This window comes from Saccopteryx bilineata, chromosome 3 (genome assembly GCF_036850765.1).
Source record: "Saccopteryx bilineata isolate mSacBil1 chromosome 3, mSacBil1_pri_phased_curated, whole genome shotgun sequence".
Classification (NCBI taxonomy): domain Eukaryota; kingdom Metazoa; phylum Chordata; class Mammalia; order Chiroptera; family Emballonuridae; genus Saccopteryx; species Saccopteryx bilineata.
Window position 1 is genome coordinate 50,729,956 of NC_089492.1, and position 23,367 is coordinate 50,753,322.

Here is a 23,367-nt window from a genome sequence, read left to right on the forward strand (position 1 = left end):
TTCCTAAAAATCTTTGTCTGGGACTTAGAATCATGGTGATAACTTATTGGTGGGCCAGCAGGCTGAATACCACACAATGACAAGATCTTTAGAAAGATAAGAAATGAAACCGGTGTAAATTCAAATTTCAGCTCCAACATTTATAGCTGTGCCACTAGAAAAATTTATTTAATATCTCTGTACTACTGTTTCTTCATTTGCAAAAATAATAATAATAATATTTGCTTTACAGAGTTTCTAAAAAATTAAGAAGAATTAATGTAGGTAAAGTGCTTGTTTACAGTGTCTGGTACATAGTAGGTATTTAATACATGACAACTAATTATAATAATAATTTAATTGGGTTTTTGAATACCAAAAGATACATGTCTCTCTATGTTACTGTACACAGAGGTAAAGCATCAGTTATTAAATGTCTATTTTCCTGACACATGTACATATTAAGTGGTTATTTGAGATCCTTGATTGAGTACCTTATAACATTTCACTCACAGCATATGGTGTAAAGTTACTGAAAGGACGTTTTTAGATTCTAACTATCCTGAGAGCCACCAGGCTATTTCTGATATCAGGCTGCAAGAATGGTGATGTGATATCATGTTGTTTCTAAGCCATCTTCAAGCACAAAACAGACTTTGAACTTTAAACATTTCAAGCAAGTGTCAATTTTTTGTTTTCTTCTAAGGCATACTGTGCATATGCCACTTTGTCTAAACAGGTGGAGAAAACACAAAAACAAACAACAGAATGCTTGGCAATCAGCAGTGGTTCAGATAAAGATAGATGGTGAAGGGGTTTTTTACCTCTGTTGATGAGAGTGAGAGGAAGGAGGAAAAATGGCAAGAGTCTCTGACACATGCTGGAACATGCTCTCAGGGGTGCCGGGCCGGAAGAAAGCACTCAGCAAACTCAACAAACCCAGGATGCTCACTCTGTGCCTGCTGCCCATACTGACTGAATCCTCTGCTCATAGCAGTAGCAACAGTCACCATACTAATGGGGAAGGGTTTGAAGCTGTGGCCCATGTATGCTTTACAAACTCATATAAATTCCAAATTATATTGAAGCACGTTATATAAATCTTATAACAAAAGAAGGCTCATACCTGAAACAAAATTACCTTTAATTATTTTGATGTCCACTAAGTATTGATAATATTTTTTTCTCCTGACCTGATTCCTCAAAACAATACTTAAAACACATACAGGCGATTTTTGGCAGTGTAGATGTATTACATTCATGCCAGATTTTTTTTTCTTTGTGTGTGTGTGTGTGTGTGTGTGTGTGTGTGTGTGTGTTGGTATTTTTCCATAGTAAGAAGCTGGGAGGAAGCAGACAGACAACTCCCGCATGCGCCTCACCAGGATCCACCCGGCATGCCCACTAGGGGGCAATGCTCTGCCCTTCTGGGCTGTTACTCCGCAGTACTCAGAGCCATTCTAGCCCTGAGGAAGAGGCCATGGAGCCATCCTCAGTGCCTGGGCCAACTTTGCTCCAATGCAGTCTTGGCTATGGGAGGGGAAGAGAGAGATAGAGAGATAAAAGAGGGGGAAGGGTGGAGAAGCAGATGGGTGCTTCTCCTGTGTGCCCTGGCAGGGAATCAAACCTGGGACTTCCATATGCTGGGCCAATGCTCTACCACTGAGTCAACCGGCCAGGGCATCAAATTGTATTTTAATAAATAATTCCTTTGAAGATTATATTCAGGATATAATGGGCTTCAGTTTGAGTAGTAATATTAATACTGAATCCTTTGCTCAGTGTTGGGAAGGGGCCGATGAAGGTAGTGTTTTAGTGTTGGGTAGACAGCTGATTAGAGTAGAACACCTTAGAATATCAGAAAGAGAAGAACACCTTAAAATATCCCTATCATCCACCCTTCATCGTTTTTAGTGTGTAGGAACTCAAGCTCTCTTGCCCCTCTGAAAACAGCCTCTGCTTCTGTGATCTTTCATAAGAGTAGGGCTTTGTAAATCATAAATTCAGATTTCCCACTAAACTTGGAGTCAGTGGAGAGCTTGTGTATTGCATGGAAAAAAAATCTGTATTAGCCTCAACAAGTGAATATGAAGGCAATTTAAAGGTCAGTGTCCTTAGGCTTGATTTTAACAAGCTTGTGCTTGGGTTACATCATGATCTGTAATGTTGCTCTTTTATTCGGTTCTTAAAGCTATTTCTGAGAAGCTGATTATGTAAAAGAAAGAACTGAATGGAGACAGGAGGAAAATACGAAATCAGCTCTTCTTACTAAAGTTCTATCAAATCCACCCATGCCACCCTTGGACATGAGAAACATTACCTCTAAAAATCTAGTCCTCTACCTGGAACAACTATGTATTTTTTTTTCCTATTTTAGCTGTAAACTCCTTGAAGGCAGGGTCTGTGATGGAATCTAACCTGGGCTTGAACAATCCAGCACTTAAACACCTTTTGGTTACTATAGCTAAGAGTCCATCTGCCAAAATATCTTTCTAATACCTAAAAACGCTTGTCTATAAAAGTCAAGAGTAGGGGGAAACTGTATATGTCTGCATCCTTCGTTCTAATAGGGAACTCAAGAGAGCTATGGATTTTTTGCTATCAGAAATAAGCATACTGCCTGACCAGGCGGTGGCGCAGTGGATAGAGCATCAGACTGGGATGTGGAGGACCCAGGTTCGAGACCCTGAGGTTGCCAGCGTGAGTGCAGGCTCATATGGTTATAGCAAAAGCTCACCAGCTTGAGCCCAAGGTTGCTGACTCGAGCAAGGGGTTACTCGGTCTGCTGAAGGCCCGCGGTCAAGGCACGTATGAGAAAGAAATCAATGAACAATTAAGGTATTGCAGTGCACAACGAAAAACTAATGATTGATGCTTCTCATCTCTCTCTGTCCCTGTCTATGCCTCTCTCTGACTCTGTCTCTATAAAAAAAAAAAAAAAAAAAAAAAAAAAGAAAAGAAATAAGCATACTAACAACCTTCCATGGAGGAAAAAAACAAATCATAGTGGGAAAAGAATCAGGCTAGTTCTCAATGTGGAGGGGAAGATTGTTTATACTCAATCCAATGTTAAGTAAAAGACACAGAGCAAAGTGCAACCTTGACAAAAGAAATGGCACACGTTGGGCACGTTTCATCAGAGGCCATTTTTCAGGGTTAATTACTGTGGCTTTTTCTTTCTTTCTCTCTCTCTCTCTCTCTCTCTTCTTTCTTTCTTTGTTTGATTCACTGTTTAGCTTTATCTATTTTATCTATTAATAGGACATATAAAAGTTAAAGTCAGAATTTTGAGGAATAAGAAATATGTATATACCTATACATGCAAATAGAAAGAATTAAACCTATAATCATTTACTCGAGTAATTTAACAGAACTAATCATTATAATATCAGTACTTTTATTTTCAAAGAACAACCTATACAAACAAGAAAGAATTAAGAAGAAAGATTTTTTACTATTTCTCCAACTAGCTGCACATTAGAATATCCCTTTAACAAGGAAAAATATATTCAGGTTTAAAAAATAAATTAAAAAATAACTAAAGTTGGCCCTGGCCAGTTGCTCAGTGGTTAGAGCATAAGACTGCATATGGATGTCCCAGGTTCAATTCCCCAGTCAAGGCACACGGGAGAAGCAACCATCTCCTTCTCTCCCCCTCTTTTCTCCCCTTTACTCCCTCTTTTCTTCCTGTAGCCAGTGGCTTGATTGATTCAAGCTGGCCCCAGGCCCTGAGGATAGTCCCGTTGTTCCCAGCAGCAGCCTCAGGCACTAAAAAGAGCTCGGTACAGGAGCATTGGCTCCAGATGGAGTTGCCTGGTGGTTCCAGTTAGGGTGCATGTGGCAGTCTGCCTCACTATCTCCCCTCCTCTCATCTAAAATAAATAAATAAAAAATAAAATAAAAATAACTAAAGTTGCATTTTAAAGTACCCTAGATTATTTATTACATAAATAATTTCTGACATAGATTCTTTTGAATTTGGATAACTTGGTATTTTAAAAACATTTTTGTAGATGATGTGTTTTTCTTTTTTAAGAACCTCCTTTGTTTAAAAATTGTTTTTGAGTGATTTTTGGCCATCAACTCTTCCTGAGGTTTACTTGGCTCAGATTTGTCCAGAAGCTAATTCTGATTCTTTTGTCAAATGCTCCATAACACTGCAGTCCTGCTCAACCTGGCAGGCACAGGTAGACAGCTGACCACACCCAGGATGGAGCTGTGCCGAAATGGGAAAAAAAGAGCTATTATCCATTAAGCACCCGAGTCTGTAGGTTAGAGTTTAACCCAAGGCATCTTCCACTGAAAGCAGAGGTAAAAATCTTTTCTCCAAATAAACCTGCTTACTTTATTTCAGTTGGCTTCAGCCATCTATGTAGGAAAAGATTTATTTTAACTGAGCTCTTTTTTGTGGATAGGCTCTGGCTTATGGCAGGCACAGTCCTACCCAGCCCCTGGGCACTGCAGCCTGATCAGCCCCTCCTTCTCAAAAGACAGGACAGGAAGGATCTCTGTTTCATGTTTTCATCCAGGTATCGTAAACATGGATGTAGACTTCTCATTGTTAGTCAGAAAGGTGAGGTTATTAGAAAAAGTATGATTAACTTCAGGGGCGTCAGAGATGTGGCATCTTTGTAAACTTAACAGAATTAGATTTTGGATCTGAATGCCCTAAGATCTCAAGTCTCCCTGAACTATGTATGTCTTGTTGATTTAATGTATCCAGGTTTTCCTATGTGTCCTTCGAGAATACTATAGCAACTTCGGCTAGCTATCAAGTGCAATAATAAAATTTTTATCTTTTTTATTTTAGGAATGTTTTACAACTCGCTGTTCAATCAAAATTTTTATTTCATCTTTGATTTGCAGATAGCAAAAAAACTTTCATTGTTCAGATCGTTTTAACAGCATTCCTCTTTTCCTGTGTGCCAAACTCCTCAAACAAAAAATGGGTTGAAAGCTATAAATCCCCCCCCCAGCCTCCTTAGTTCATTTCTCCCCTATCTTTGGTACACCACTTTCAAGGACAACCACTTTTTCACCCCTCCTTGAACCCACCAAGCTCATCCCTGTCAATGTTCCCCTGAGCCTCTTCCTAAAACAAGGAGAGAAAGTGCTTTAGGGGTGGGAGTGGCATGGTAGTGAATGTGGTTAGGAACACGAAAGGCAGTTTATTCTCACGGTTCAGTCACTGGCTCACCCTCCAGGCTCTTGGACTGGCCTACCTTGGCATGCAGGCTCTGTGGTTTGTTGGAGAGGATGTCTGCAGCTTCCCTGCAGCGGGTGGAAAGGTTCAGGATGGCAGCAGCTGCTGCTATGTGGGTGTCTTCACTACATTGACCGTAGCTGTAAGAGCTGGCACGGCTAGGGCTCTGTGTGTGGGCGCCTGCACTAGGCAGTCGATTAGGAAATTTCCCTGGATTTGAAAAATGCTTTGCTGTTGAAAAGAGATTTGATTAGCAATTGCATGTATGTGGTTTTAGTCATTAAATAGACTTGTTTTAAAGGTAAAACTTCTTGCATTAAAATATGTGAAGAATAAATTAAAATATGATCCATTGTGCACTGGTAGATTAAATGAAGGTTGTTCAGATTGGTTTTCACAGAATTTCACACATCAAATGACATGATTGCTGGGGGGAAAATGCCTATTCTCTTCATTTTTTTTTGTATTTATATTTCTTATGACAAAAACTCCATAGCGAATGCTATGGGATGGATACACTGAAAGCATTTGTGACAAAAACTGTACTTTAAAAATCACACTAACAAAAACACATCAGGGACTACAGAGGCTTAAGGCTTGTACATGTATAACTGTGTATGTATGAGGACCAGTGATTCTAGTAGAGAATAAAATGTATTCTTTCAATATTTGCTTTTATAATAAGAAATTATATTTAGATATGGAATTGCATTTTTATTATTTGATACACAGGTTTGCTTTGTAGTTAAACCAGTAGAAGTTATTTTTTCACCCAACTAAATGAAACTAAATAGATAACAGAATCTTTAATGAACTGATATTTTGCATACTCAGGTTCACTATGAGTAAAAAATGAAGAAAAGTTCTCAAGGTGAACAGAAAGGTAATTTAGATACCAAGGTTGAATTTCTGTGTTATGTTTCTATTATGGACACCAAGGCATTGCTGAGAAAATTAAACATATTTCTCTTCATTCTGGTTGTTTGTAAACATCACTCAAGGTTATAGAAAAAACACCCAAGATTTAATGTGGGATCATATAAAAGTATTCAGTTATTTATTTTTCTGTAAATATTGTTTATTTTAAATATTTTGATAGTTATTTTTCATAAAACAAAATTTGAAACATTATCAAATATTATCCTTATATAAAAATAGAAAATGCTACTGAATATTTCACATTTTAAAATCAATATCCATATTTCCCACTTTTATACCAATATCATAGATTGCTCTTATTAAGTAGCTTTACCAAAATCAAACACATATGTATGTGTATATATTTTGTATATATTTAATAAAACTACGTGAGACTATACATAAAATTGTTTAGCTAGATATATACAAAACATATTCTGTGTGTCTGTGTGTGTGAACTTTTACCTCAATCCTACAGGTTTTCAATGGTTATTTATTTTGGCTGAGACCTGTTTTTGGTAAGAATAAGTAAAATACCTTTTGGACTATAATGTACTTCTTGTTGATGGGCAGACTCCTTTAAAGTCTGTATTTATCTACTCTTGGGTTTTACATAGCATTCTAGTTCTTTGAAAGGGATCAATATCACAGAATGAAGCAAATATCCTTTTCTCTAAGAGCACTCAGTCTAAGTAACTAGGTGTGAGATCAAAGGAATTCCATAGAATTGTAGAATGTTGTATGAAATTCATGGTCTATGGAGGACTCAAAATGGGGAATTATTTGGCTTCTTCCTTTATAATTAAATAACCATAATGCAGAAATCATTTCTGGCTTTATTGCCAACATTTACTTTCTCTCCTTTTCATTAGAATATTTAAAGAATCTAAACAACTTGAAAAAAAAAGTGTTAGTAAAAACAAGTTTTATATGTTATAGCATCTTTAAGTTATAAACATATCTTCTATATAGATGTATTAGCATTAAAGTATTAACACATTTTAAATGTCTCTATATAAATTCTTAAATTTGTGGATAAATATATCTCCACAGCCACACATTTTTTTCTAGTAAAATCTTGATTTTTAAATTATCCTTCCCTTTAGACTTTTCACTTTTTCTCTTACTTTCAGTCTCAACACTTTTGCTGAATTAAGTAGTATTTCAATATTTTCCCTGCTAAACCTTTATAATTTCACTATGAATTAAAACTGCTTTATTATAATTAATTATTATATTATAATTTTAATATATTAATCCCAATCCCAGCCAAATGTGAATTAAATATTTCCTATAAATTATTATATTTAGAGTCAACAATGGTACCATACTTGTAGAATAATTAATCTGTTAACCAATCGCCATATTCAGTGTAATTTTATAAAAAAATCAGTAACATTGATCAATTTATTATTGTTTATTTTAGTTTACTGCACAATATATTTTCTCTCCTTCTAGCAGTAAGTAGCATATTTGAGTACATACTCACCTCCCATCCCTCAAATACATATATATACACAATATTCATTTTTTAGGAATAAGTATTAGAACTCAGAGCTTACATTCAGGAAATGGTGGTGTTTTTTGGCCTTGACTTGTTTGTATGAGAGGGCGTTTACCAAAAACCTGTGCATCAAAGCTGGCATAGTCAAATGGTATTTTCCCAAATTTCTCTTGTTCTTTTGACACCGTAGCTCTGGGAATGGTGATGGCTTGTGATTGGAAATTGAATTCTATTTGCTTCACCAAACTTGTCCTGAAGAGTTCAAAAGAAGTAATGGTAAAACTGTTGGTGAGCATATCAGGATCATAATTTAAAGCAAATCCGATGTGTCATGCTTGTAGATACACATAGAGACACTGCATTGTGTGAGAGAACTGTGGTCAAAGCACAGGAGAGCAGAGTGCTCCGCACCAGCAGAAAGAGGTAGGGAGGAACTTTGAGCTCTGGATGGCTAAGGTGAAACTTTATTTTGTATGTCCCAGTCTCCAACCAGCAAGAGATAGACATACAATCTTCCATTCATCTTATGCAGATGTTACAAGGATGTAACGTTATGAGATGTATCATACATACAAATATTTGATGTATGTTAGCACTTTGAGCTCCTTAGAGAAAAGTGCCACATAATTATTAATGAGGTACTGACAAGGTATTTATGGTCTGCTTGTTAGTACTGGTTTTCAAAGCAGTAGTGCAAAGTCATGATTTTAACTAGTGAGGAAAATATTGTACATTATATTCTGTTCAGAAAAAGCAATGTTGAACTTAGCTTTGTTCACCAGAATTGGCACGAGCCTAACACATAAAAGAGGCAGCATAGACACCAGAAAATTGATTGCTGAATTGTGAGTTTCTTTTTAGGTTTTTCACCCATCTTGTTAATTTGTCTAATTTTTTTTCTATTTTAAATAGTGTTTCAATATTATAGACATTAAATCATTTCAATATGAATATAAATTACTGTATTATCATAGCTATCACATTTTTCAACATTATCCCAATCCCAGCTAAATGTGAATTAAATATTTTATTAGAATTATTGTATTTGGATTAAATAAAAACATCATATTTGTGTAGTATCAATTTCAGCCAAGGAGAACACACATGTTGTTTTGCTATGTTCTGATGGTAAAAGAACATAAATAAATATACTTTTCAGGATTTTGCAATATCAAAAATTTGTATACATATATAAAATTTTTTATTTTCTACCGAAACTTGACTGACTCATCAGAGTGTCAAAGTTTTGATGATGTTTCTTGGATTTTGTAAAAAACTGTTTATCGGAAACATAAAAATATTTGAGTGATTAGTTAATCTTGTTATTGTATATATAATATATAATAACTTGGTTTATACCCTTAATGTTGCATGTGTTCTAGTCTAAAACAATATTTTTTTAAAGAAATGAGCAAAATAAGACAATGTTATTTCTATATTTGATAAATAACCTATTTAGGGGAAACTAGAGAATATAATAATACTAACTAAAGAACTTGTTATAAGATTTAAAATTCCTAGTTATACAGTAATTCATGTACTTCACTTAACATATATGTTCTTCACTCATGATTTGAATGCCAATTTGACTCAATTAAAACTATAGAAGCAAATATTAAGAGAAGCCAAATCTCAGAAATATTTGAACAATCTATTTTGCATTTTAGTGTCACAGTAACAACAATGAAAATCTGGTTATCTGTTTTAATCCTGTTTAATTTATGTTAAGAAGTGTATAACTTTATATTAAGTGGTATTATGATTAGTTTACTACTTAGGTATAAATATGGTTTTCTAAACTGTCAGACATTATGATGCATCTAGGACCAATGGGAGATACTTTATCAATATTTATCAACTCATGGAATAAATTTTTGTTTTAAAGAAACTATATGTATATGTAGAACAGAAGGATAAATATATAACATCACATAGTTTGAGTGATAAGAGTGATTTATGATGTCATTTTCTCTGGGCAGAAAGGTGAAGTCAATCATAAGGAAGAACATAGCTGACCAGAAGGAAAGGTTGCATGAAGTGATGCAAAATGTTGATTAAGATATGTTATCATATACTTTATTTTTTTAAGTTAATCTACATTATGTTATTTTTGCATACAGGTTAATTTCAAGTGAAAGTTCTCAATGGTCTAGAAGTTCATTTAAGTGACAGTATGATCGCCTAGACTGGCCTCTCAAGTGGAGACTGGTAGCTGAGAATGAAAGCCAGGCCATGGTAAACTAGCTAGCACACAAGTAGTGACAGATCCATCATGTAGGAGCATAGCATGAGTAGAGTTTTAGGGACATGATGAGAGGGTCATACCTGTGAACCTGGTCAGGACACTGACCAGTTTGGGGAGAATCAAGCTGACTTTTGTCCTGAGACATTGCCAATTTTTCAGCGGCAGCAATTGGACAACCTGAAAGACTTAAAAAAAAAAAAGGAAGATTTGAGTTAAAAAGAGAATATACTTTATTTTGGCATGTACCTCACAGCATACTTGGCACATGATAAATGTTAGCTCATATTAATAGTTCACTTAGCACTATTTTCATACTGAAAGACCCCAAAGGGTTTGCAAACAATAGTGTTAACGCATGTCCCTCAACTGAATCTCAGATAACAAACTCATTTTTAAAATCAAAATATTATGTAAAAAAGAAATAACTAAATTATTCTGAAAGTTCATAATATTTTAATTGAAATATTCTCACTCTGATTGCAATGTATCCAACTATAGATGTTGGCATGATAACTCCATAATTTACCTTTAGATCTTTAGGAAAATGTTAAGGACTTCATTGGATGTTTTAGTTTAATTTGAAAGAATAGAATATGAAAGATTTTAGCAATATGCTTATGAAAGAAATAGTATCTTCAGACTACATAATTTATACATCATGGGATGTGTATAAAAAATACACATAAGACAATAAACATTTTCACCAAAAATATTTTCATATTCACAAATCATTTGTATATAAATACATATATGTGTTTTAAGTTAGTTGAGATTTAATGAGATGACTCTTCATGAAATGTAATAATGATACTTACCTGGCAGGGGAGTTACCATGATCATAAAATGAAATAATAATGTTTAGCTTCATCTTGATTTATTGTCAAAATCACAGTATACTGAAACCCTTTTGGTACTTTCTAATGCTTTTAGAATGAGATTCAAGGTAACTCCTAAGCAATTCTTCTCAATGTCATTAGAGGTATAGTGAGGGTCCAGAGAAAAAGATAACATGTTCTACCTATATAACTATATTAATGTGTAACCATAGTCTTTAAATTGAACATTTTTGTTAGCATAATCAATTGCTTAATGAACATTTCTAGAAAAGTAAATAACGAGATCTTTTTCTTTTTACTCTGCATAAATTTGGAATACTTCTTATTTATTTCTAGGGGTAAGGTATTTTGATAGCGATGCAGTGATTTGGATAACACATTATTAATTTCTTATATTCTTGGTGCAAAGTGTTTCTCACTTCTTGTTATAATGTAAAAGGTTAGCAGCTTGTCATAATTACCTCCTGTGAGTGTTGCGGTTGCTGTTCACATGTCCTCTTCCTGTGCATCCTGGGGTGGGACACTTGAGCACATTTTCATGCATGGCAAGAACTAAGCACAAATTATCACATAAAAAGAAATAATAGCATACCATAAATACATAACACACTAACAAACTAACTTCTCAACTTTGCATTCAATGTATTCAGTTATATAATCCACAATGCTCTCTCTCTCCATAGTTATTGGGGTTGAGGTAAATGAGCATTATAAGGACTTCAAAAATTAAATTCAGCAAGCTCGTCCAAGTTTTAGGTTTTCTAAATCTCAGGTTATGGTCAACACTAAATGCAAATGATTATGTTTATATTTAACTTACACTGAAAGCTCGTACTCTTCCTTTTACATTTATGTGCTTTTCCTTGGAGTGAATAAAAACCATTATTTGTCAAATAGCAGTTCTTTCTGTCTTTTCTCCACAATGTAAAGTTCTGAATATATTCTCTATTTTCTAAGAGATGTTACTTTAATTCTTGTCCCTTGCTCACTGCTCCTCAGCCCCACTGCCATTCAATTATTGGTGAAGAGTGTAGTTGTGGCAATCATTTTGAGGAACTGCTAATCCAGTGGGACAGTGCTGAGCTGATTAAATTCAGTGATTCACAAAAAAAAATGCTTGTAAGAGTGATGTTGAGTCATTCCCATTCCTGTGGTTTGTATGACACAAGAAGTATTTCAATAAGTAGGTTCAAAAAATAGAGGATACTTGAAACACACAGAGTTACTTGAAAACTTAGGAGGCAGTCATTTCCTTTTCCATCAGTTTCCTAGCTCATAGTGGGCATGTGGCTGGGGAGACCAACTCAGGTTTGCTCTTGCTCAGGGCCCTCAGCTGTGGTAGGATGTTCTGGGCAACATCATAAACATCACGTGACCCTAAGTGCAGAGGCAGGTTGGGAGGACATTGGTGAAGTGATGCACTTCCTTTATTGAAATAACGCACTGAGGCTGATACTCCTTGTGGATTCAAGGAAGCCATGCCTCCACACAGGAAAGAACTGTGCAGTCACACAGTATATTAACCATACCATTTATTTTCTGTCTTCTGATTCTTTGACTTCTGGGGTCTTGTTTACCCTGGCGAGACTGCCCCTCCCAGGGCTACCTAATTCCTAGAGACAGTAAATACTTTTCAAATGCAAACCAATCATTCTAGGATTTCATCCAACTGCCTCTTTCATCAGATTCTGGCACAACAGGTCACTCTCCACCTGCCCTAATCTCCCAGGGCCAAGTATAAGACAACTTTAGACAGACCCTCAACCTCAGAGCTACTGAAGGAATTCAAACTATCCAATCCTAAACCTGCTTACTCTGATCCTTCCCTTGGAAACCACAGTAAAGGTCTTGCCCACAATTCTCTCTTCACTCTGCCCCCTGACTGGCCCTGGCGTTTCCCAGTATGGCCTTACCTGGTAAGGTCTGTCTCCTCCTTTTTTGGGAACTCTAATTAACAAATTATTTTCTCGATGTCAGTTATATCCTGGTCTATTGGCCTGACTGCACCCATGTTTTCTATTAGTAAACTCTATTTTGAACACCAAGCTAGATAAAAATTATCTTGATGAAATTAAAGAAAACATTATATTTCCATTTCTAATTCTAAAGTAGAGGAATAAAATGATAACGTGGTGCTGTGGAATGTATAACAAGGCACCTACTTCTTTCAGAGTTAAGTAGTACTCACTTTCCAGGGGGACTCGCACTTTGTGGGGGCATCCCGAGAGGCTGCGGTGGTGAGGGTAGAGGCCCGTCACGTGTCCCGTGCCATCACACCCTGGGATGGGGCACTTGGTCTCTCTCTTTTCAGGCCTTGGTGAATCTACAGAGGAATTAAATTGAAAGATTTATTTGGTTATTTCTTTTTCTTTTCCCTTTCAATAAAGTGGCCTTGTAGGTTGACATTCTCACTTTATTCCGTTTTATCATCATAAACATTCTGCTCAGGTTGCATTGAATAAGACCCTCAACTAAGACCTGTAGAAACATAAAAAAAATGTTTTCAATTTTTTTGGTTTCCTAAGCAAAGGCTGACACAGAGCAAGGGAGTGTTAAAATACAAAGATGGTTTTAAGTTGTCATATCACAGATTATAGTGAGAGCCTCATTACGAAAATGCAATTCCATGTCACAGAATACACAGGCTCTTGAAAAGAAATAAAAAGTGAGAAAAAAGAAAGAAAGAATTTAAACCAAAAACTATCTCTTATTGAAAGAGTATGGAAAAAGCTAGGTTCAAAATTATAATGAAGAAGTCACCATATCTGAGAAAGACATCTCCGCTCTTGATGAAGTCACTCATGAAGCAGGCAGCCCCAGGTGTCAGGTCCCAGGGATTGCTCCTAGACATGTGTGAAAACTCCTTCCACAAAAATTAGGACAGGGACTCAAGAATGCCATCTTGTGCCATGCCCAACAAACTGGCAGTGCTTCAGAGGCCCAAGTTTCCAAAATACCAATGGGTCAATATGTAATGGCTGCAGAAAAGGAGCTGTTGATTTTACTTTGAATGCATAAACTAAAAACGGAGGCAATAGAAAGAAAGTCTGGCAAAGAAAGCTTCTTTCAGGAGACTTACAGAGAATGGAAGTACACAGACTGGAGGCCACCTTGAGTGGTCTGCAGAGCGCTGCCAAGAACACGAAGTTGGGGTGGGGAGCACAGGTGCAGCCAGGTGGAGGACAGGGACAACTTGTAACTCATTTTGTCAGGCTGCCATGGGATGTCAGCCTAAAGGGGCAGCGCTGAAGACAAGCTTGGGGTTTTAATCTTCTGGCACACACATTGCTGAAGGTTAGACAAAGGGTTTTTTCAATATATAAAACAAACAGGAACTAACAGGAATTCTAACTAGGCTAGAGCTAATGGGAGGCCTTCTTTAGAATATTCATATTGTGAGTAAGAAAGTAGATGAATTTAAAACAGAAATGCATTCTTACAGCCCAAACTGCTCCCCTCACTGGTGCATGGAATGATATACCAGTCATAAGGGCAAGGTTGTCACTCAGCATTCGCACATTTATGGAATCTGGGAGCAGAGTGCACAGAGGCCTCAGGAAAGGACAACTCTGGGATGGTGAGAACTGCAGGCTGCTCAGAAAGTAAAGTATCAAGAAAAATAAACACAATTGGTTCTAGAGTGAAAATAAATAATCTATATAATATTGCCGCCACAAAGCTGCCTGGAAGATGCATAGAGCACACATGCTCCTGCTCCAAGCATGGCGCCCAGAGGAGGGCAATGTTGCACGATCCAGCAGCCACTCTAATGAGAGAGATTGCAACGAGCAGACCGACCTATGTGATATGGTAGCATATCACACCAGTTGTTGGATTATAGACAGTCCTGGGAAGATGGGCACAGCAGTTTTTTTGTAATACAATTTGGGGCAGCCATGGTTGCACCAAAAGGGGAGAAGCCAAGGACCTCCAAGTTATCAGGTACACTGGTGAGGAGAGGAGGTGAGGGGGAAGGGAGAAGGGGTGGCGGCACATAGAGCAGAAAGAAAGCTTTGACCTGTAAGTGAGATATTAACAGAGGAAAGATAGAGATGCCTTGAATAGTAGGCATTTTTGTTTAATGAGAGACAGGATTTGAATGCCATCATATGAAGAGTGTACTGTGTTTTCAGCTAAGAGACACTGGGTCATAGACTATGATTTTTATGGACATAGATTTTATTTAATCAAAACATGTTGCCCAATTTTAAGTTGATCTGGGCATATACTATTTGTAGATGACCAGTCAGACATTCCTTGAAGTCTGATAAAATTAGGAGGGTTGATGCCATATAAGAGTGAATTAGAAAAACAAGAAGCAATGTGTATTTTGGTGCCTTTCCTCTCTTGGCTCTCATCAAAGTGGGGCCACATTGCTGAACCATATCAAAAAGGTTTAGGGTCAAGTGTTTCTCCTCCTTGCCACATTATCTGTCTATAGGAAGACAGAGAGGGTGTGGGAGATAAGGCAGGGCTGGCTCCTGACCAGGTGTGGTCCACTGACAGTCTGTCATGCATCTTTGTCTGCAAGCCTCCTCTCTGTGGGTGAAACAAAGAGGCTGATGAAATGTTCTATAGGGCAGAACCTGTTTGCAGGATTAGAAGCCAGAGCTTCTGCAACTCTCAGGCCTGGTTCTCTTTCCATTTTCTTTGTGAAATGCTGCATAATGATCTTACACCCTGGTAACCTTATATCCTGGTTTGTCTGGGACTGTCCTATTCACACCTGATATTCCCGTGCAATTATTAAAATCACCTCTTTTCACGCTAAAAGTGCCCTAAGCTGTACAATAAAGTATATGATGACTCTACTTACACTATGACCTAAAGTCTCACTAAATGCTTAGTAGTAACAGGAGCCAAATTTTTCTTAATTGCTGATGCATCTGAAGGTTTGGGTAAAACAATATTTTATAATCTTACAGTTCTCTTTTTTACTGTCACATGACCAAGACATAAAGAAAATTAGGATTGTATTTTTGAAGAGCATGGTTATCATTTGGTAAAAGTGTTGACTTAGAAGATTGGAATGCATGCCAGAGAAAAAAGCACCTCTTACGTGTTAACTACGAAATCTGGAAAAAGGAACAGGAAAGTGAGTACTTAATTTAGACTCTGTAGGCATTCTCTAGTCTTAGCCTATAGTTTACCTAAGTTTTACTTTTTTCTCCCTTTGTATTATACTAATCTGGTCTGGATCTCCTTGCATAGTCTTTTAACACCTCAAGGCAGGATAATATACTATACTATACTTTATGCAGTAAAATATACTATTGACTCATGGAGCCCCATTAATAATTCAGTATATCTCCATCATGACTCATGCCTACAAGCATAGATTCTATCATCTTGTTAATTTTTGAAAGCAAAAAATGTTACAAAAGTTCTACACAATTGACAAAAAGATTGTCAATTATTGTTAGCTCAGATAAAATTTCTCCAAAAACTATATTTCATTGCCTGAAGGATTTCATCAGTTGTAAAATGAATCAACATCTGTGTGCTAGTAAGAAAAAAAAAAAACCTATTGAAATTAAACTATGGCACATCCTTCATATATCAAAGATATTTAACTGAGAAGTTATGTATCTTAGAGTGAATGAAATATAGTATATTAAATATTATGGGTTGGGAAATTTGAAGTAAATTTTTTTCTGGTTTTGTAGTACATTAAACACACACACACACACACACGTTAAGTCCAACAATTACATATTAGTAGAGTGCACAGAGTTAAATACAATGTCCTGTCCCAAACTACTTACTAGTAATTAGTATTCTGTCCCCATCCCAACCGTGGAAGTATGTCTGCATAGCATTATCTTGTTCTTCACTACATAACATTATTTTACTCTTTATTGTTTTCTCAGTTCTGAGGTACAACATAATATCTCACAAGATTGCAGGTAAGTATTAAGATAAACTTAAAATAACAAAATATATCATTCATTTCTGCATAAATATCAGCAACCAGCACATCTAAATATTTTCATAGCATAACCTTGGGGCCACAACCTTGATTTTCCCTAATTCTTTGGTTACCAGACCTTAGAATAAGTCTGACTTAGAATAGTCACTTATTAAGTGACTTAGACTCTAAGTCACTTGATGAACTTGCTTACAAAAAAAGAAATCAAGTTCTGGAGCAGTGTGTCTGATGGGATCCTGGAAACACCCATTTTAAACAAGCCTTCTAGGCATTTAAGAACCATTATTTGGAAAACTCCACTTAATTATGGGAATCATCATCAGGTCCACCTAGTGGGATGTGATGTTGAGTATCTTTAAGGGAGAGAGGACACAATTTCACTAAAATTTGAGGAACAATTTTAAACATATTTATTCTCTCATTTAAGCTTGGCCAATATATTTGTGGGCCCTGAGTTAGAGAGCTTATAAAAAACATAGGCTTATAAAAGCATTAACAACCAGTTTTATCCTAAGAAGGATCAGATAGATCATCCTGCCTGACTTACAAGTAGTTTGACATTATTTTGAAGCTTAATCAGAGTCAAATGATCTCAGAAAGAGGGTGGCAAAGAAAAAATAAATTTCTGGAGTTAATTTCATTAATACAGTGGTTTAAAATCCAATAAGTCCTAATGTACTTCTAATGTCCAATAAGGTACTTTTCAAAAAGTATTATATACTTTTAAAAAGCAGTCAAATTTAAAGAAATAGAGGCAATGATCCATTGATTGTGTTTGAAAAACTGCAAAACTGACCAACCTTGATCTGAGATTAATTAAGAGAATGGGGAAACAAAAAGAAAGTCTTTATTTTATAATATAGTAAGTTAGTTTTTAAATTGTATTAACTTGTCAAAAAAGCTATCTGGAAGAAATAATTCAATCTTACTAATTTTTTTCCAACCCTAAAGCAATTTTATTTCTAAAATAAATGCAAAAACATGCCTTACGTTTATTGTTGGAGATCTGTCTTGCACCCATGTCAATGACTTTGGTTTGTCTCCTTTCCCCTGCCAGGTGCTCCAGTAGAAACCTGTCCAACTCTTTGTAGGTGTGATGGAAAACACAATCTCGCTCCGCCTGCAGAGCTATTGCCTGCTCCAGCAAGCATAAGTTTCCCTTTGTTTTCTCCAGGCCAACAGACTCTTCCGTCATCACTCCCAAGCACTTGTTATTATCTTCCTCAATGCCAGGGAATGAGGCCTGGGCTTTGACATCCAACGGTTCCATTTGAGCATTCTGTGGTTCTCTCCTTTCTGTCTCAGAATCACACCTATTTTCACAAGAGATAAATTTGTCACCTTCAGTTTTTATTTCGGTAACTTCCAATGCGTCTTTCCTATTATCCACTAAAATATACTTTGGGGCTTGATGTGGTCTGGTTTCTTCTGAGAAGTTGGAGCCACTGTCCCAACCATTCTCTCCACTTTCAGAGTTACTTTCATTGTCATTGGAGGAGCAGAACTTTAGCTGGGAGTCACTGATTTTGTCTTTTCTATCATCAGAATGAATCACAAAGCACTCATCTACTTCATCACTCTCTGCTTTTAGAGATTGGATGCCACTGTCATTTAAGTTTTCATTTACACTCTGAACAGATGTATTTTTTTCAAATTTCTCTAAGTACATTAAAGATTTGACCACAAGCTCTTGGTAACAGCCATATCTGTCTTCCTTCCCATTGGAGTTTTCTTGTGCAGTTGAATGAAGATTCTCATCCATAGGTTTTATCATGATTTCTTCTATGGAAAATGAAAAGCAATATTTGAAAAACAAGAACAAAAAATAGCTTAAGGAAGTTATATTAAGAAAACTATTTAAATTTATTTAAAATTTAAGAATATTTTAAAAAACATTTTAGGGAAATATATGTAATATATACATACGTATGCAATATGTAATATATATGACTATGTAGGAGCTATTAATTTTAAAAACATTAGGGAGAAAATATGTATTTTCTTTAAACAAACAAATCAAAACAAAACTTAGACCTTCACATGCTGATAGTTACCTTTAAAGAAATACATGATTGGAATTTTCAGTATATTAAGAATTAAGTGATTCCAGGGTACTAAGGTAGATACATAATAGTAACAGAATACTAAATGTGGAATTATTGCTATTGTACTTCTTATATAATATTTGCAAATCTTAGCCACCGAGAAAGAAGTCAAATATATACAGTGCTATATACATTATAAAGGACATATTCATCAGATTTCTCTGTTAGCATGATGACATACTTTCAAAGCTTAGTTGGTGTATGTTTTCTACATTTGCAGTTTTTCAAACATATTTTCAGATTTTATGAAATTTTAGTTACAATACAAATATATCTAAATGATGATAACTAAAAAAGTTCTGAAGCTTTCAAGACTTTCTGAACAGTTTCATAATTCTCACACAAAAATTCTATTATAAGAAAAATACAAGCAAGTGGGAAAATTAGCATGATCAAATAGTATCTTAAATAGAACACATTTTCTGGTTTGGTACTTAGTGAATTTGTACTAAAGGAAAATGAAACAAGAGATAGGGAAGGTTGGAGGATGTTGAATGTTAATTAGTTGTTCTCAGTACAGGGCGAACTGAAGTGCTAATGGTCAAGAAGTCCTGTGACTCCTCGAACAGGCAGGCTCTCAAGTGCCAGTCTGTCTAAGCCAGTCCACTAGATCTCACTTGTTCCAGTGCAGTTCTTACTGTCACTTCCTTTCAGCCTCTGCAATGGCCCAGTTGGAGTGACAAGATTTTGTGTATCTGTGTGTGTGTTCCAGTGTATACACATCAGTTAAGGTGACCTAACTCTTGCCCATCACAAGGTGTACTTCAGGGAGCATGGCACCCAGCTCATACCAGGTTGTGAAATGCACCAGACAACCCAGCAATGCTTCCCTTAGTGAACATTATGCCAAAAAATAAGGCAAAAGAAGAAGAAGAAAAATAACAAGAAGAAGATGGAGGAGTAAAAGGAGGATTATTTTTGTGTGTCTCAAAAGATAGGGTGGTGAATGGGCAACACAAAATAATAAGCCACCTTAAAGACTGCTAAAGATACCAAGTGAAGTGTATTCTGCATTAATGAACATATTTGGAGGGAAGAAAAGCATAGCCATTCAATGTGAATGCTGTGGGAGAGGGTGTCTGTGCAGAAGACAATAAGCCTTTTTTGTCTCATTTAATTTTTTAATAAACATTGTCTCTGACAAGGACATTCAAAAATACATCTCCATCATCTTCCTTTCTGGTAATTATCTCTCTAAATCAACACTGGACTGCCAGGATCAAGTAAATATTGCCATAGTAACTAAAAGCATTTTTGGATGAAGGGAAGAATTTAGTCAAAACACTAGCCCCTTTAAATAGTGCTGATTATAGGGTGCAGTCTTTTGTTGGGATCTATTCAAAATAAACTGAAAAATTTAACATTTTACTTCCTAGGAAAGAGGCTGGATAAACAAGCACATAATATGATAGGATGGTCTATCCTCTCCTGAATTCATATCAGAGGAACTCCAGGTTTAAATAATATATTAAACATAGTCTAATATGCAAATGAAGTTCTTCTCAATATCATGGTTGGTGATTAAGAGAAAGTGTAAAGGGTTATGATAATTTTAAAGTATTATGAACTACAGAAAACAAATAAAAAGCATTTTCAGTGAATATGCTCAATTCATTGAACTATTCTCTCACTCCACTTAACTACCCACATGTGTACAATAATGATTTATAGACATTATACCTAATTATGCATATTTGGGCTGTGGTAGAGTGCTAACAAAAGCTCTAGAAAGCAACAATTACCTCTGTTGCTTAGCTACATAGTTTAAAATATTCCTATTAAGTGCAGATCACCAGAGAGGCGGGAGTGACAAAAATGCACATGTGCACGACAATGCGCTTCACTGTGCTGCTGCCAACTGCTAGCTTTTTGGGTCATTTCCAGTTTACATAATTGCTTGGTTCAACTGTTATATGCTAAAAGAAAATATTTATTAATTATTCTTCAGAAAAAGAGGAGTCCTGCCGATAGCCATGCGTATGTACATCTCACATGATGGTTTCCAGGAATGGTCTGCAAGCCTGCAAACCAACTGTCTATGTTTCCCACCCTCTCTGGCTTTCTCTGTAATTTTAGGAAATAAAAAGTTGAATGAGCTTTCGAACCTGAAAGATCTGTGACAAGATACTTGTTTCTCCTAGCTTTGGAATGGGCTGTCTACTTTTTTTGTCAGTTGTGATTTCATTTTCCCTGATGGCCTAGTGATTTATTTTGTGTTTTTGCCACTGAAATAACTACAAGATGCTTGTCTTTACAGTCAGAGGGACCTAGGTTTGATTCTGACATTCAACTCTGTTCAAACTCTAATGGGTCTCTTAAACTTTCTGATCCTGGCGTCCTCACTGGCACAGCGAGGCACACTTTAGTTATCACACAGGAGTGCATGGAAAGCAGGTGACACCAACAGATACGCAGTAATTGGTGGCTCTCTCTTCTCTTCACTGTATGCTAATGATGGTAGTAAAAGCAGAGGATACATAGGGCCTGCCACATAAGTGAGGTGGAGCTTATTTTTCCTTTATAATTAAGTGGTGAAATTGAGGCCTGTGAAAGGGCACAATCCACAGCCCAAAGACTTAGCCCAGGTTACCACCTGTACCACACATGCTATGACAAAGTTCACCAACTACCCTGGGAAATTGGAAGGTCCAAGCACAATGCACAACGTGAAAGGAAAACCTCTATGGCTTCAAGGTTCAGAGACTGAGGTTGTGTGGCTGGCTCTACTTCACCTGCCTATGTGACCTTGAGCAGGCCCATGTTTTCTGAGCTCTGGGTATGTGTCTTTAAAATGAAAATAACTCAATGATCCAGTGACTGGATAATCCAATGACATCCTAGGACAATAAACAGGTATGTTTCTGGCATAGTGTTCAACTCTTTATTTTGTTTAATCTTCATAATAACTCTAAGAAGAGTTCTTTCTACTCTACTTCACAGAAAGGAAACTATGATTCTAAAGAACTAAAGGCACCATAAATAATGCTACAATAAATATGGGAGGGCATGTGTCTTTGTGTACCAATGTTTTTGAGTTTTAGGTAGATTCCGAGAAATGGGATTGCTGGGCACATAACATAGTCAACTCTTCAAATGCTATGGAGATGCTCACCTCAAACCTATGTACTGTACTCTTGTTGATCAATGTCACCCCTTTAATTTAATTCCTAAATAAAAAAAGATAAGGGCATCTAGCCAGTAGGGGGCTGAGATCCAAAACTAGGGCCATGTGCCTCCCAGCTCCAGCCTTATCCATATGTAACAAGCTATCCCAGATCCCACAGCCTAGAAATGATATATTTCACACTTGATGTTTATAAAATATAGCAACCCTTAAGAGAAATTGTTTAGAATACTACTAGCCTATTATTTTCCCAGGTTTGAACATTTTAAAAAATGAATTTATAGACAGTAGAACACAATTGACAGCCTACTTTCAATGAAATAAAAAAGTCCAAATTATAAATAAAAATATATAAAATAAAATACAACAATAAACAAATACTAGCAAATGACCCCACCTCTACTTTCTTTATACCACAATAGGTCCTAGACAGTTTGCTCAGTGGGTAGAGCATCAGCCCCACTTATTGACCTCCTACGTTTAATTTTAGTCAGAGCACACAAGAGAAGTGACCATCTGCTTCTCTCTCTTCTCTCCCTTTTCCCATTCCGGTGTGAGTGGCTTGACTGGTTTAAGATCAGCCCAGGTGCTGATGATGGCTCTGTTGGTTTGAACACATCAGCCACAGATGCTAAAAATAGCTTGGGTGATTCAAGCATTGGCCTCTGATGGGGGTTACCAGGTAGATCCTGGTCGGGGCACATGCAAGAGTCTGTCTCACTATATCCCCTCCTTTCACTTTAAGAAAAATACCACAATAGGTCAGTAAATTCCTAGATCCACTTCTGGGAGGAGTAGGAGAGTTAAATAGTTATCAAGGACAGCCATTTTTCAGTCCTGAGTACATTTCAAAATGTGGCAAATGTTGAAGGAGCTGGAGCTGGGACACTTTCCTTGTAGAGTAAAAAAATAAATAAATGTTATTTCCTAATATGTATAAGTTCACATTTGTTTATTTGCTTTAAAGTCTTTACTCTGAAGTACTGGTAATACTAGAAGGTGCATGCTAATTGAGTCTTGCAAGTATGTCAGCTCTACTACATCAAAGCAACTTAAAAGAAATCCTCTGAAAATCATAATACACTTTGAGTTCGACTCATTTAGTAAAACTGGATTTTATTGTATTTTTGTTCTGTTTCTATAACTATCTTAGTTACTTTTGCAGGTATATTAGTCTTACAGGCTTCTTTAATATGTAAATTTTCTGGGAAGAAAAGCCTTAGAAAAATAAATTTGGCTTGTGTCTTACTTGCTATATTTTTAGAGATAATATATATATTTTAAAAGTATTAGCTCATTCTCTTGTACTCCTATAACAGTGACAGATTTCCTGGAATCATGAGCATGTGGCTTTGAACTGGGTATTCCACACTGGTTTAATCTCACTTCAAGGTGACCCTTTCTTTTTCTTTGTCTGCATTTGGAAAGTGTATGCTTATCCTACCAACTGGTTGTCTTCTCTTTGCTCCAATGAAGAAGGTGTATCTGCATGGGTTTGTTCATGGCCCACTGCAGCTCTTTGAA

The 23,367-nt window shown here is 36.3% G+C and overlaps 1 protein-coding gene across 1 annotated transcript in view; it reads right to left on the reverse strand.

Annotated features, from left to right (window-relative positions):
* ST18 (ST18 C2H2C-type zinc finger transcription factor) overlaps positions 1-23,367 on the reverse strand; it is a 128,588-nt gene that overhangs the window by 52,131 nt on the left and 53,090 nt on the right. Inside the window, exons 6-11 of the mRNA XM_066266117.1 lie at positions 17,605-18,396; positions 12,874-13,008; positions 11,147-11,237; positions 9,930-10,034; positions 7,663-7,856; positions 5,202-5,413 (exon numbers count right to left, since the gene is read on the reverse strand). Of these exons, the coding sequence (XP_066122214.1) occupies positions 5,202-5,413; positions 7,663-7,856; positions 9,930-10,034; positions 11,147-11,237; positions 12,874-13,008; positions 17,605-18,396 (1,529 nt within the window). The remainder of the gene's footprint in view (positions 1-5,201; positions 5,414-7,662; positions 7,857-9,929; positions 10,035-11,146; positions 11,238-12,873; positions 13,009-17,604; positions 18,397-23,367) is intronic.